This window comes from Culex quinquefasciatus, chromosome 3, assembly GCF_015732765.1.
Source record: "Culex quinquefasciatus strain JHB chromosome 3, VPISU_Cqui_1.0_pri_paternal, whole genome shotgun sequence".
NCBI classification, from domain to species: Eukaryota; Metazoa; Arthropoda; class Insecta; order Diptera; family Culicidae; genus Culex; species Culex quinquefasciatus.
This window is the reverse complement of record NC_051863.1, coordinates 49799174-49814774: the sequence shown is the minus strand read 5'-3', so window position 1 is coordinate 49814774 and position 15601 is coordinate 49799174. Positions and strand designations below refer to the sequence as shown.

At 38.5% G+C, this 15601-nt stretch overlaps 1 protein-coding gene across 2 annotated transcripts; it reads left to right on the top strand.

Annotated features, from left to right (window-relative positions):
* Positions 1-7289: 7289 nt before the first annotated feature.
* Positions 7290-12401, top strand: LOC6046272 (zinc metalloproteinase nas-14). Of its 2 annotated transcripts, none has more exons than XM_038263090.1 (9): positions 7290-7435; positions 7498-7686; positions 7751-8068; positions 8132-8274; positions 8337-8468; positions 11417-11473; positions 11550-11588; positions 12090-12212; positions 12288-12401. In XM_038263090.1, the coding sequence occupies exons 1-9, from the start codon at positions 7303-7305 to the stop codon at positions 12351-12353; spliced, it is 1200 nt and encodes a 399-aa protein (XP_038119018.1). In that variant the 5' UTR covers positions 7290-7302; the 3' UTR covers positions 12354-12401. The 2 variants fall into 2 exon arrangements, with proteins under 2 accessions (XP_038119018.1, XP_038119019.1); XM_038263091.1 differs by having other exon boundaries at positions 12080-12212; positions 12288-12364.
* Positions 12402-15601: the final 3200 nt, after the last annotated feature.

The following is a 15601-nucleotide window of genomic DNA, read 5'->3' as shown; positions in this document are numbered from 1 at the left end:
GAGGGAAGGAAGATATAAGCGTTTGACGGATGACGCAGTAATCCAGGGCCTTCGGCCCGGGTTTTTTGGAATGACACCCCAGTACCTTCGACAAAGACGTAAGTCTACGTCAAAAATAATAACAGATTGTGTTATGGACACTTAAAAACTTTCCCATTTGTGGGATTTATGGTAATTTTAATTCTAAGTCAGAATACCAAACGAATAACAAATTTTGTTATTAGGAGAGTTTTTGAAATGTATAACATTTCCTCTTATTAGCGTGTTATTAAACATTTTCAATATAATATCACTTCAGTACCAAATCTTGTTATTTTATCAGAAACAGTTATTATTTTTTCTTTTTGAAGTTGAAGTTCAGGATAAAATAATAACACTTTTTGTTATTTTAACAGGATTTGTTATTGAAATATTATTAATTTTGTTGTTACCGTCTGCCCAGGTTCAAAGACCGAACATCTTGGTAAAATGTACTAATTAAAATCTTATGTCAGCATTAATTTAATTACATCAATTTAAACTTGAACAGCAAAACTATCGTCATTTGCAAATAATTTTTGAATTAGTCTAACTTCAAGAGACAAATGGTTTGTATCATCATTTCGAACAGCTCCGCGCGCGCTCTGTCTTACGACATTGTAGCCCACAGCCCGGGGTTACACAGAACAGAGTGAACACATGCCTTACATTCACTTTGCAGTCACGTCTTCTGCCAGCACTCGCCGCCGCCGCCGTCGTCCTTTCTTCTGAGCAAAAAGCATGGTTGGTTGTTGTGTCTTCGGTCGATACAATTGCTGCCGCCGGTAATGATACCGCACTTAGCGGAAATGGCATGGCACGATGGCAACGACTATCCTTGGTGCAATCTCCCAAGGAGTTGCCACTGCTGGCTGGTCCGTTGTTTGGCTGGTGATGATCAGGACACTTCCTGACCCCGGAAGTTGATTTATTTATGCCATGGCACATCTACAACCTACACTCTTGTTCAGCAAAGGCGGAGGACCACCTGCAAGTGGTTTGGATGATTGTTTTGATTTGCTTTCCTTGGGTTCACTGTGTGTGGAGCTGGTCGACTTCATTACACTAAATTACATTTGTCGGAAGTGGTCTCGTAATCAGACCGGCTATGGTATTGCTTCTGGGTCTTACGAGAATTCTGCAATGAATCAAACCTCGTGCGGTGATTCTGGAGGAGCGTATGGTGTGTGCTGATGGTCAACGTGCAGTCGAGGAATGCAAATTTGGCCCGGAATATCACCCCACAAGTGTTTGTCATTCTGGTTGCAAGATGAAATTTGTCACGAGTTCTCAACCGTAGCAGTGGTGTAATTGCCAGAAAGTACTTTGATAACCGTTGTTTTTTTTACCATTTGTAATTCTTGGTCAAAATCGCCTTAAAGTATACTTTTTATATTTCGAAAATGTCGGAGTTCTGTTTTTGCGGTTTTTGCAATACAGTTCAGAATCGATTCGAAGGCTTTGCAAAAAAAAATCATTTTCAATTCAATTAAATCTATTTTATTAGTAAGGGACCATCCATAAACCACGAGAACACTTTTTTCGAGATCTCAACCCCCCCCCCCCCCGCGCCATCGTGGACAATTTCCATACAAATAAAGTCTTTCTTGAATGGAGCATGGACAATCGCCAAACACCCCCCCCCCCCTAAGGCATCCACGTAGTTTATGGATGGTCCCTAAATAATCCATTCACAATTTCATATTTCTTATAACCTAATAAGAGCTTTGGAGTTTTTTGCAACTATGATCTGTTCTATGGTTCAATTGATGCAATTGGATCAACCACTCAAATTTAACTAAAATGAGGTAGCAGAACTCGAATTTAATGTGAGAATCACTAGCGTGCCCAGGGTGGGGCAACATGGGGCAGTTGCCCCACCATCCTCGGAAATTTGTTCTAAAATTGAGCAGGGAGTGTCCATAAACGACGAAATTTTCAAAACTCTAATATTTTTGCCCCACCTTCCTTGAGGACCTGGGCACGCTAGTGGTGAGAATGATTCGATTATCCAAAGCCATATAAAAAACTTCTGATGATCGAAACTTCGGATATTCGAGGCTTCGGATAATCGAGTTTGAAGTGTAAATGTTTAGAAATTAGTATTTACCATTTCAGCTCGATACACATCGAAACTCGTCGTTCGCACCGTTAATCAGTACCTCACTAAACATCAATCATTTAAAACTCGTAAAATCATCTCAAGTTAAAAGTTACATTGTTTAATCCTTCATTCTTTAATTACAAATGATTTTGGTCCTTTCTTTCCACAGCCGGCTGTCTAAGACTAGACCATTTCATTTAAAATTTAACAACCGATAAACGGGAAATGTCTCATCCGCAGCATCCGATTGTTTGCCTTGAGAATAATATATAACACCTTTCAACAAACACTATGATTTTGGGTCGCATCATCATCTTCTATGATGAATCCTGACCAAACACCCTATCCTACTAACAAGTTTTCAGGTTCCTGGCGCTCGTGGGGTGTAAGCACAGAGTAAATCAGCTGCCCTAGTAGCAACCTGCGCTAACTAACATTCCCGTCCCTTAAAATCGAGGTCTACAAACTGACATGGCGGGCGCCGTTGGTGGCCAATGACTGTTACCTATTCGCAACTGATCTAGCTTTAGCAATCATGGTGTTTTATCTTTTCAGCGCATTCATACATGCTGTTGATAAGGGAAAAACCACTAGATCGTCGAAGCCTATAATCAGTAGTGCTGAAAGGATATTACGGTTGCAACGGAGGGGCTACCATGGGTGATCTCTCATGCTCATGCTCATGCTAAATGTTTAGAAATTAGTATTTATTCTTACAATGCAAAACGAAACACAAGATCCTCTGTAATTACTCCTAGCATTAAGAACAATGTAATTACAAAAGCCGACTCGGTCCTAACCAGGTCTCAGTACCGAAAAGGACCTAATAAAAATGAAACAAAAAAAATGCAAAACGAAAAAAAAATTGCATTTATATATATTTTTGCAATTCCGTCGTGAAACTAATTACTTTTCCTGTCATTCTTGAACGACGAAATAGCCTACTTTTCTGTACCAAAAATAACAGAATCGAATAGTAACCCTTTTCAAAACAAATGCTGAAAAGTTCTACTTTTCAGCACTGAAATGGATGCTGAAAAGTTGAACGTTTCAGCACTTGTTTCCAAAAATTATTCTTTTCAACATTTTTTTTGAATTAAACGATTCATTGACTCAATGCATGGACATTTGTCCTATAATTCTGTTCAAAGGGTGTTTTCGGAATTGCAAAAAACGTTGTATGGAACTCGTTGCAAAACTTGATTTTTTCATCACTCGTCGTATTTATCCAACTCGGTGAACCTCGTTGGATAAATGTACGACTCGTGCTGAAAAAATCCTCTTTTCGCAACTTGTTGCATAAACTACTATTATATATCAGAACTCGAGTGCTATATTTGACAAAGGAAAGCAAACATAATTGCTCCTATTATTAATTGCAGCTGTCACACCCATATGCAGACTGTAGACAAAACAAACAACCTGAAACAGTTAATTTCGTTCACAGAAAAAGAAAGAATTGCGCAAAACGAAATGTTTTGAAGACGATGAATTGTGAAAAGCGAACATCATCAGTTTTTGAAGATGAGGTCTAGAACAACTGCGGAAATTGTCATGGGAGGAAAGAGGGAACGGTTGATTGACCTGAATGTTTTTTAAACTAGGTTAGTCAAATTTGCTTAAAATTTAGATTTACGTCACATTCTGTTTTTGAGCGTGTCGAAAGAAAATAAATTTAATGTGTTATTTGAGTTTTTGCATATTTTATTTAGTTTAGTTATATTTGTTCAAATATCACTTCTGATTAAATTGTAATTTAAATCCTTTTCGTTGATAACAGATGTTTTTCGCCATTCTCCGGGCTAGTATACCTTTGGAAAAAAAAAATTAAAACTTGATTTAATGGCGTAATAGATGTTGTGATTGGATTCTCTAGCATATCATTGGTGTCTACCCGTAGCTGCTACTTCGTTATTGTCCAGGACCCCCAAACATTGCTCCGTGGACCGCAGATGAAAAGCAGGAACCAATCACCCTTCGCAATTTTTAAAGGTCCCTATCATGCTGATTAATACCGACGCCGGCCACGACCAGTGGTAAGAAACGGGAAAGTTGATGGGAATGTTAGTCCGATACTTGTGTGATGGGACCGCTAAATCGGCAACTTTTGCAAACATTCAAAGATGTATTAACTTGGCTTTTGACGCAAGTGAAGTGAAAACGGCAATAAACCGAAATATCGTGTTTTCAGGCACTTCAATCAGCAAAAAACACCTCAAAACCACCTCCGGAAACCCGAATTATCTCCGGTGGTCAGGAACCATTTTCCCAAAGCTGATCATATCCTGAAAATAGGATAAATTTCCCGTCAAATGCAACTGGGTAGATCGAAATTGGTCAATTTTTCACAAAGATTTGGCAAGCATTGAGAATTTCCGTGACGTTACAACGCAAGCAGAACATACTTTTTGTAACGCAGACTTGTAACGTCACGAAATGTACAGCGGCTGCAAAAAAATTGCTTAGCTTTTTTTTTCAAGCACCAATGATGGCATTTGATTCAGCAGTAAATTTTAACCTCGTTTAAATATAAAATTTACTTCTGTATAATTTCAGTTGACTAAAAACAATGCAAAAAATGCATTAACATTAACAAAAACATAACAGAAAATTCATTCAAAAATGATTTTTCAAGCGACAACTAAAATAGTCCCTTAACACATGTTATGTCCGATTTCGTTTTGTTTACCTTCTTTGGCGCGTAAAATTGCAACCCTCTGATGAAGGACAGTCAGACATTGGTCTGATGTCGTTCGTACGGAATGTTTTATGCAGTGATTAGATGGTTCAACGTTCTGCTACTGTAGGCCATCATGATTTTGGAAGTGGCGCTATCTAGGCGGATGGTGCACGCCCTAGCTCTTTTCAACGTATTTTGATTTGAATTTTTACACACTTTTTTCATTCCTTTTTGCTCAATGATATACATCTGTTCTCTGTGCCTAGAGTTCTGTGTCAATCGTGCTAGGCCTAGATTTTATCATCACACTGCTTTGCAGGACTGAGAACTGTCAACTTTGCGCACTTTGCACCTCAGTAGAGTGCTGCGGAAAAATTTTCATCAAGGTTGGCAAACTGATTTTCCAAGTGAAATGCATCGACTTCTGACCAAAATTTAGTCACCAAGCTGTGGTAGCCGAGGCAGTTAAGTCATTGAGATGGTCTGTTAAAGGTTCCTGGCACGATTCTCGTAGTTGGAACTTTTGAGTTTTTTTGACGGGTTATTTTTTTTTTCTAATGAGCTCGGGGGCATAATTCTATCGGCCACTTCAAGCTGTATTCGCTGAGTCCGTAAACGGTACCATTATTCTCACGGCTCGAGGCCATGATTTTTTCGGACGATTGCTGCGAACATAGCTACATCCCGGCACCGAAGACCAGAATTCCACAGTCGGAACAAGCAGTCGTACAGTCATCCCTCATATTCGGAACAGTTTACAGATCGGCCAATGTTCAAAAAATCATAGGAAATCGATAATTGAATTTAGTGATTCGGTTTTACCTTCATTTGAAAGCTTTTCTTGCGATCTTTCGTATGCTGTGTCGAAAAACTGCAAATTTTAACTTTTATATCAAGTTTTTGAAGAAAAATGTTGACCCTTGAAATCCACGGATGTAAACAAACTTTGGATCTCTCCGAAGTACATATTTATAACAAAATAATGACTTCACACACTGCAACCAGTGAAACTCAAGCTTAGTGATGTTTTATCCATGGTCTGATAACTTTTTTTTGTGAAAATATCAGTTAAATTCAGGTGTTCCACAATTGTGGGAGGCACAATAACATCCCACAATCATGGAACAGGCAATTTGGAGGCAGTGTTTTGCTGCTCAGGATAAAATAGTCTTGAAATGAAGTTTTTTGTTCAAAAAATACTACTTTTACTAGTGAAATAGCAAGAAAATGTCCAAATAAAGGTCCTTAAAAATAGTAGGGTCGAGAGAAAAGCTGCATTTGGCATGCTGTTGACAAATTATCACAAAAGTGTTCCGAATTTGTGGTTGTTCCGAATATGTGGGATGACTGTAATTGTCTTCTTACAACTACTAGGCCTATCTTGCCATTCCTGGGACTACCCGGACTTGACTTGTTCCGGCTGTGGAATTTGAGTGTAAAAATGTAAAAAAATAAAAGCTAAATCTCGTGTTTTTTCTAACTTTGCAGGGTTATTTTTTAGAGTGTAACAATGTTCTATAAAGTAGCAAAGCAGACAATTACAAAATCAAAAAAATGGACATACTTGTAACCATCACGAGTTATTTCGATTTAAGGGTGCACAGCAACCGAAGAAGTTGTTGTCTTCTTATTCCAAATTTGTCAAACTTACGGACCCAATCCTGAAAGAATCTGATTGTCAAAATGGTCAAACTTTATTGTAAATAACTTTGAAGACTGTAATTTAGGGGATGAATAAAAAATCATATCGATAGTTCCCGTATTTTTGAAGATACTAAAATGTCTGTAACAGAAATCTGGGTGCAAAAGCGATGGTTGATGTGTACCGTTAACGAAAGAAAGTTTCGAAAAAGTTACTTTTTTTGGTTCTCTTCGTTTCGTCGTTTGTGTCTGTCGCGGGTGACACAACCTACTTTTCCATAACTTTTTTTTCGTAAATTCGTGATAACTCGTGATGTTTACAAGCAAATCCCTTATTTTTGTTTGTAATTATCTGTTCTACACTCTTAAAAATTAACCCTGCATCTCCTCGATATCAATATTGCTCTAGCTGCCAATAAATTTTCAGTCCCTTCGAGAAGATTGCTTTGATTTTTCGTTCTATAATTTGATAACTCCCTCTCTCGACGGTCCCTTCAATATCGACAACGAGAGAGTCCACTGTATACCCATGTTTGTAACACTGAGCTTTTCGTCCTTTTTTCGTCGTCTCGTTCGTGATCAGGCAATTGTATTTTTTTCCCATGACCCATGAAGTGTATCGGGGCCGTATTTATAATATGAATTCAGTGGCTTTTTCTTAACTTAACGTTTTAGTGACATTAGTTTTCACTCAAGTTCGAATCAATAAAAAATAACAATGAAAAACAGCCAGGCAAAATTCACCCATACCTGTATCGGTGCTACCGTTTAATTTTTTTGATAATAAGTTCAATTGTAATCGAATTCGCTATAAAAGTGTCTCATTTTTGCGCACCGAGCATCAAACCAGACTGAGAAGATGAACGGTTTAGGTGTTTTGCTGGTGCTGGCTGCCGCGGCTGTGGGATGTCTGGGCCATCGTGACTTTCGCATCCCGATTAAGGGCACGCGAAATACGACTTATTTCGCTACCAGGCCCCACAAGGCTGTCGGTAAGTACTGCTGAATACGGTTAGTGGTAAGATGGCAAGGATTAGAGATTTTCCGTTTTCAGGCGATCGTCACCGAAACTACAAACGTGGTGTGAACAAAACGCATCCGTTTGAACTCGGCATCGGTTTCTACTACCAGAGTGACATCATGCTGAAACCGTCGGTCGCGGCGAATGCCATTCCACTGGGCAGGGATCCGAACGTCAGATGGCCAGGAGCGGTCGTTCCGTATATCATTACGGGAACGTTTAGTAAGTTCTTGATTGTTTTTGTAATTTTGAATTGTTTTTTAGATTCAAACATATTTGTTTTTAGCTGCCGCCGAGAAAACAATCATTCTACAAGCAATGCAACAGTACACCGACAACACGTGTGTGCGATTCATCCCCAGAACAACGCAGGCTAACTTTATCACCATTGACAACAGTGATACCGGATGTTGGTCGTACGTGGGCCGTAGCTTGGACAACACGTACAACCACGTGAACCTGCAGAATCCCAGCTGCATGACAACGGGAACCGTCGCCCACGAGCTGATGCACGCCATTGGGTTCTACCACGAGTTCACGCGGCCGGATCGTGACGATTGGGTTTCCATCGATACAAGAGCGCTGCTGACTCAGTACCAAACCAGTAGGAGTTGATTGAGGCTTGACCGTGTTGGGGATTGTTCAAAACCATTTTTGTTTGTTTCAGCCGCGTTCTACGATGCCAATTTTGCCAAGATGTCTTACGCCCAGGCTGAGCTGTACGGAATTCCGTACTACTACGGTAGCGTTATGCACTATTCCAAGTGGGGAGGAGCCGCCAGCTACAGTAGACCAGTGATGAACAATCTGGTAAGTTGATTGAAATCATTCGAAAGGATGGAACTTTCTGACTTAAAAAAATAATCTTTTAGAAACCGTGGACCGGAGACTTCGGCAACGACATAACGCTAACAGCTCCAGATATATTGGCAATCAACTACATGTACTGCAATGGTACCACCACTACCACTACTACTACAACCACCACAACAACCTCGACGGCGGTAAGTTTTTGTTAATAATTAATAGGGACATCAAAGCGATTAATCCTGAAAGGCGTCATCCATAAAGTATGTCACGCTAAAATCTGCCAAATTAACCCTCCTTCCCCCCTTTGTCACGCTGGCTCTGACCCCCCTTTGAAAAGTACGTCACGTTTTGCCGACCCCCCCCCACTATCTTGTTTTTTTTTTTACAATTTTAGAATGATTTATAAAAAAGACATATTTTTAAATTCGGAATTCAATCGAAAAAGTTATTACTTTTTACTGGTTGCGTTTGGATTTTTTTATTTTGTTCAATGTTGTTGTGATAAAAATCACTATCACCATCACAGTTTTTTGAACATATTAAATCATACATCAAAAACTCTGTTTCTTAAAGCCCTGAATCGTGATTGATTTATTAGTAAAGTTTATCAACAATTAAACTTTTTAAGCTATAGGGGAATTACACCCATTTTAATCAGTCTAAGCCGTTCGACCAATTCTCATCACTTTTGCAGTTTTCCGCTATAAAATCAACATTTTCAGATACATCAACAATGGAAAGTTGCTTGCTCACTTTTATTTAATCTAATCTAATCTAATCTAGCACAAACGCAGCCAGTCCGATGAAAGCATGCTGGAAAGTCTTGTGATTAGATAACGTCCCAAGCACTTTTCTTGTCATTATTAATAATTGCAGTACAATCGAGAACACCCGAAAATGTATTACAAAAATTAAAGCGGCCAGCCCTACTGCGTTGTGTTTACCGCAGAGAGGATTCTGAGAACGGATCACATTTCACAGAATCTACAGGGGTGGAAGGATGCGTGGACATACCGTACCAGACGCTCCGATTTATAATCGCATTAGTGTTGTAATTATATAATATCATTTACAATTTTTATAATTTATCATTTGTTATATAATAATTTACCTTCGTACCTTGCTGAAATATTCAAAACTTATATTAATGATATTAGAAAGGACTATAGAAAGCTATAGAAAAGTAGCAGGGTGGTATAGATTATGTTAAAGTAAAAATCAGAAAAACGATTAGAATTTTTGATGGGAAAAAGGGGAAGGAGGGGTTTTAAGAGGTTTTCGATGGATAGATAAGAACTAAATAAAAAGAAAAGGAACAATTTTTAAAGAAATATTGAAACTTATCTTATAAAAGGATACATTGCATTGCTAATGTTAACTTCAATCATTGACGCTTTCGGGATATAATCACAATCTTGCTCCTAGAGCTCTTCCTTCGCACGACCAACACTACCGATTTAGTTCATATCGTAAAGAAATTACAGACTTCGATTGCTGTTCACAAAAAATACATTTTTTTACTATCTCTGCCACAATATAAAAAAAGTCTGCAGTTTTTTTTAAAGTCTGTAAATACCAATTACCACCTTATGAAAAAATACCCTCTTTGCTGTCAAACACCAACAGCAGAATCCATCTCTTTGGCAGGCAAAATCTGCTTTGACAGCGGCGAGCTCGGCGGCGAGCACACCATGCCAACGACACACACACACACAAGCAAAAAGCCCGTGCCCCGTCCATCGCCGCTGCCCTTTCCTACTCCGCCTCCAACGCATCCAGTCCAGGTTCAGGGAACCCGAGCCCCTCTTCCCGGACAATTGGGCACCAAACCGAAAACACTCTGGCCCTGCTCTGGTAGGCCGGAAGCTACCACATTCCACCAACACACTCGCAAAACACGAGGCCGACTCCGATAAGAAAAACTTCGACGAAAAATCGGATTTCACACCGTATCTGGCCGAAAACCGGTGATACCCCGTACGCAACAAAACTCCAGGAACCCTCCGAGACGACCATGCAAAACTTCCGGGAAAATCGACAAAAAAACACTACTCAAAACACGCGCACGAGAAAATCGAACCGCACCCGACCATCGACGCACTCGAACTCCTTGCTTGCTCACTTTTATTTAAACTATTTATTACTTTGGAACAGTCAAAAACACTTTATGAAAACTGTAATTCATGATCAAAGTGCTGATAGGCCGATAACACAGTTCAACAAAAAATCAAATGTTTCTTGTCTCTGAGACGAGAATATGTGTTCCTAGTAGATTTTTGCCTGCTGAATCCGAAACCGGGTCCAGAATTGCTCCAAATGGTCCCAATTTTGAGATACACCCGTTTGAAATGTTAGTTTAGGCCAAAATTAGCTACTTTGTCGACTATTTTACAAAAGAACTATTGAATAAACAAATAAACCAAAACATGTATCTTAAAGTTCACGTTCTCCCCTTTCTGAAACACCCCTGGTTTTTAAAATTTGATTGTTTCTACGCATATTTATAGCCATTTGAAAATAAGAATTTGACTTGCATGCAAGTTGGAAAAACTTGAATGAGAACCAACTGAAAATATAATTTTAAAATGGCTATAAATATGCGTAGAAACAATAAAATTTTAAAAACCAGGGGTGTTTCAGAAAGGGGAAAACGTGAACTTTAAGATACATGTATTGGTTTATTTGTTTATTCAATAGTTCTTTTGTAAAATAGTCGACAAAGTAGCTAATTTTGGCCTAAACTAACATTTCAAACGAGTGTATCTCAAAATTGGGACCATTTGGAGCAATTCTGGACCCGGATTCGAATTCAGCAGGCAAAATTCTACTAGGAACACATATACTCGTCTCAGAGACAAAATCTTGTTGGACTGTGTAATAGAAATAGGCTGAAAAAGGGTATAGTTCCCCTATTTAAAGACTGAATTTTCAGTATTAAAGAAATAGTCTAGTGTGACGTCACAGTCTCACGTATATCACACTTTGTCATACTTGCGACAACCCACCCTCCCCCTAGAGCTTTGACGTACTTTATGGATGACGCCAAAGGCCTTATAAGTTATATATGACCTAAAATTAAATATACCCAATGGGCCTAACAGGGGTTCTTCTATTCATTGCATATTGTTTCATTTCTCTGAAGGCCCCTACAACAACCACAACGAAAGCCCCAACGACAACAACAACGACTACGACGGCGGTAAGTAATGAACAGTAAATTGTAAACCTTGATTGTTATTTTGCATAACTTATTATTCAATTCAACATTTAAATAGGCTTCTACTACAACCGAAGCAGCCACCACAACGACAATGGTAAGTATTCTTTTTTAATTTATTCAGATTTATTAAATCTTTTTATTTTATTCTCTCCAAAGTTTGTGTGGAAAATGAGTGCTGTTTGCTTGTCATACATATTGCATACAATTTATGAGTTGTAGGCAGCGTCTACTAAGCAATCTAGTCTTCCATACAAGCTATGGAGAAAAAGATTCAAAATCAACAGCTATAAATAATTCATGTGATTCTGAAGTATGTATTTCTAGTGTATGTTTCTCCATGCTCTAAGAGTGTGGAAACCAATCTAAAACTATTTTGGTTTTCCACAATTTTTAAATTCTTTAGTCCGAATTGAGAATCTTTGGCAAATATGAGCTTGTTGAACGTTTAAGGTTGTTTTTGCCTCATATACTTATTTTTTTCGAAAAAAAACGAGTCCTAGGAAAAAAACAAAACTCAAAAGTTTTAAATCTGTCAACCGACTATAAAGCACGATAGCGAACAATTACAAACTACTAATACGATAGTCCAACCCAGAAACCACCTACTACTACTACGACTACGACTACGAACGCTCCAGCGACGACAACACAGGCTGCAGCAACGACGACGAAAGCTCCTCCTACTACAACTAAGGTTGCAACAACCATCGCACCGAGGGTTAGTTTAAGCTAAAGTGTTATAGAAAGGTTTGTTAAGATGGCTAATGTTACTTCTTCTCTTCTTTTCTTGCAGACAACTACAAAACGGACTCGTTTCTGCGTGCTGTCCTTCAATGGCATCTGTTTGATCTACATGTAAATGAAAAATGGCTTACTAAATGTAAATAAAGTTTGTACTTAAAAATGAGTCGATATCTTTTGATTTGTATGAGATGTAGCGGAAAATTACACTTGTGATTTTTATACAGTGATTTCACGACTAAACAGCAGGATCCAGATTAAAAGGTGCTCCGAATTGCCCCAATTTGTAATAGGAGTTTCATGGAAAAAAATATTACACCCGTACTTTTTTGCAGGGCTGCGGAGTCAGGTCATATTTCAACGACTCCGACTCCGGCTTTCTCAGATTAGCCGACTCCGAATCCGACTCCGGCTCCGGCTTACAACAAATGGTTGGCTCCGACTTCGACTCCGACTCCGGCCTACCAACTCTAGCCGACTCCGACTCCGACTCCAGCTTTCAACAAATGGTTGGCTCCGACTCCAACTCCGACTCCACATATTTTTAAATGTTTGTGTACTGTGTGTGTACTTTTTCAGAAAGAACTGGAAGAAATTTGGTCATATTTGAATTGAAAGGGCACATAAATATAGGCAAAAGGAAGCAGTCAAGAATCAATTAGATATGTCTGACTACATAACCAATATTTTTTATTATTTTTTTGAGTTATAATACTACATACTTGGGTAAGAGGTTATCATTTGGGGGATCGAAGTTGCCATGTGCGAGTTCGGACGTGAAATTTTTTCGGTGCCGAAAATTTGACGTTTTTCTTCGGTTTAGAGTTATTTTCCATTGGCAAATTCCAAGAAGGTTTCTGATGAGTTTTTTTTAGTTTTGTTTGTGCTGTAAGTGAATCTACACGCTGAAGCCAAAAGTGAAGTTTTGCGTGATTTTTTTCGTGTGGCGTAACGGAAAGGATTTCCGTTTGGTTCCAGCCGTTCCGGCAAGGCCAAAAGCTGTTCACAACCTGCGGATGTCTGGATTTGATGATGTTCTAGTGAAGCAACAGTATCGTATTCGATGTATATTCGGTTTGTCGAATGCTTTGAAGAACCTTGGTGAGATCATTCCATACTTTTTTTGCCAGATAATTTATATTCTATTTATCAAATGAAATATCCTTCCTACCCCACCCCATCTTCCATGTCCTTAATCCAAATTCTACCCCCTCATCCCTCTTCCCCCTCCTTAAAAAATAATAATTACTTGCCAAATTTACACTTACACAACCAGCCAAAACTCATTCGGAGCGTTTGGTACGGTATGTCCACGCATCCTTCCTCCCCTGTTGATTCTGTGAAATGTGATCCGTTCTCAGAATTTGTCTCTGCGGTTAATGCAACGCAGTAGGCCTGGCCGCTTTAATTTTTGCAATACATATTCGGGGTTACTCGGATGTAATGCAATCACTAATATTGACAAAAAAGGACTTGGGGCGTAATCTAACCACAAGTGTTTGATTAGATTAGATTAGATACTTGGGTAAGAGGTTATCATTTCGTGATTATAGTGAAATAACACATTTAGAGCTTTCCAATCACAATAAAAAGCTTCTAAAACATAATGGCATCTGATAAATCTCTAAAAAAATGAAAAAAATGGCGATGCAGTGCATGCGACGTAAAAAACAATTAAAAATATAAGAAGTTTTGTAAATTAAGCTGTTATATATGAAATACTAAACAATAAAAAAAACATAATTTTTGTTGAATTTAATATAACTCCGACTCCGACTCCGGATTATCAGACATTTTCAGCTCCGACTCCGACTCCGACTCCAGCTCTTAAAATTTAGCTGACTCCGGCTCCGACTCCGACTCCAGCTGTTCGAGTTTTGACGACTCCGCCTCCGACTCCGACTCCAGGTCTCCAAAAAGACCCGACTCCACCGACTCCGGCTCCGGTTCCGACTCCGACTCCACAGCCCTGCTTTTTTGTTTGGCGATTAATGTGGTCCTATTTAAAACAGGGTGGTCCAACAATAGCGTATTTAACGATGTTAGCAAAAATCACATTTTTTCTAAAAATCATATTCCTGGAACGGTAAAAAAACAATTTTAGCTCACCAAATTTCAAAAGAAAGGTTGAACTTTTCATGGAAAATACTTAAACATTAAAAAAATAGCTGAATATGTTTACAGATCAAATTAACAGGTTTGTGAGCAAAACTTGTCGAAATTCGCTACATTAATTGAACCTAAAGCACCATGCGTCTCCTGCATAATGTACTGGGAACTCATTTCGATGGAGATGTCAAATCAAATAAAGTTTACTGGTCGACAAATAGGAACTTCTTTTTTTTATTTTATTACAAAAAATCTAGATTAGCCAAAATTGTGAAAATACTAACAAAATATTATTTGCTTCAATATATAATATTTTTGTTCCAAATTTTGCCTCTCCAACGTGTCCTGACACAATATTCGTTAATGTTGTACATCAAAGTGATCGTGCCAAAACGGCACGATCTGATCGGAGTTTAATATTATTTAAAGAGTGTCAACAGTTGAGTTTCTTAGAATAGAAATCGAGTTCGCAAGATCTTCGTAGGTCAAAAGGTGAGGCATTCTTTAACTAAGTTCAGCCCAAAAAGCAAGCCCTATTTTAGATGTTTTGTTATGGGAGTCACCTGAAATCGCAAAATATGAAGAAATTCAAATATGAAGATTTTTATTAACCTTTCCATGCTCTAATTAATTTTAAAAAAATGTTCGACTTATCAGCCAAACGTGTCGTTTTTGTGGCTGGAGAATGTGTCATATATACAAAATTTTGACGGTTTTGTTCGAACGCGAATCAGAGGTGCTCTTTTGTTGCGTTGGGTTCGTATATGTCCAAGGAAGGTTCTAACGCCAAAAAGTGACAACTTTGGCCACTTCGGAACCGATCCCGGAAAATCTGCAGATTGTACGGAAGAGTTGCGTAAAATCAAATTTTGATCACAGGAGGCCGAATATGCAAACAAGCTAAAAACGTCAAGAAACGAAAAAAAGACAAGACGAAGTTTGTCGGGTTTAGCATGTTTTGCATATATGTTGAGTTATTTATGTAGTCTTGTTCTAGAGTATGCAAACTTTAAGAAAACTACAAAAAGTGACATTTCACGGGGGACAAATTTGCTCAGCCTGCTGCACATTGGACACTTATACGATAATAGGCGATCGAGTTTTTCTCTAATTAACGTTTTTACAAATAAAATGTTACCTGCAGTATATTTTTAAAGCATTATAAAGTCTACAATGTTTTTCGAGTTGTACTTCGTTCAGTTACGTATTGCTGCTTACGGTTCACTACTCACGACGATGTTTTTTTGGTACCTTTTT

Bases quoted from the DNA above. Each gene is read 5' to 3' on its own strand.
- LOC6046272 (XM_038263090.1), top strand. From the start codon at position 7,303: ATGAACGGTTTAGGTGTTTTGCTGGTGCTGGCTGCCGCGGCTGTGGGA. The intron at 7,687-7,750 runs GTAAGTTCTTGA...ATTTGTTTTTAG, and splicing joins TATCATTACGGGAACGTTTA to CTGCCGCCGAGAAAACAATC. The intron at 8,275-8,336 runs GTAAGTTGATTG...ATAATCTTTTAG, and splicing joins GACCAGTGATGAACAATCTG to AAACCGTGGACCGGAGACTT.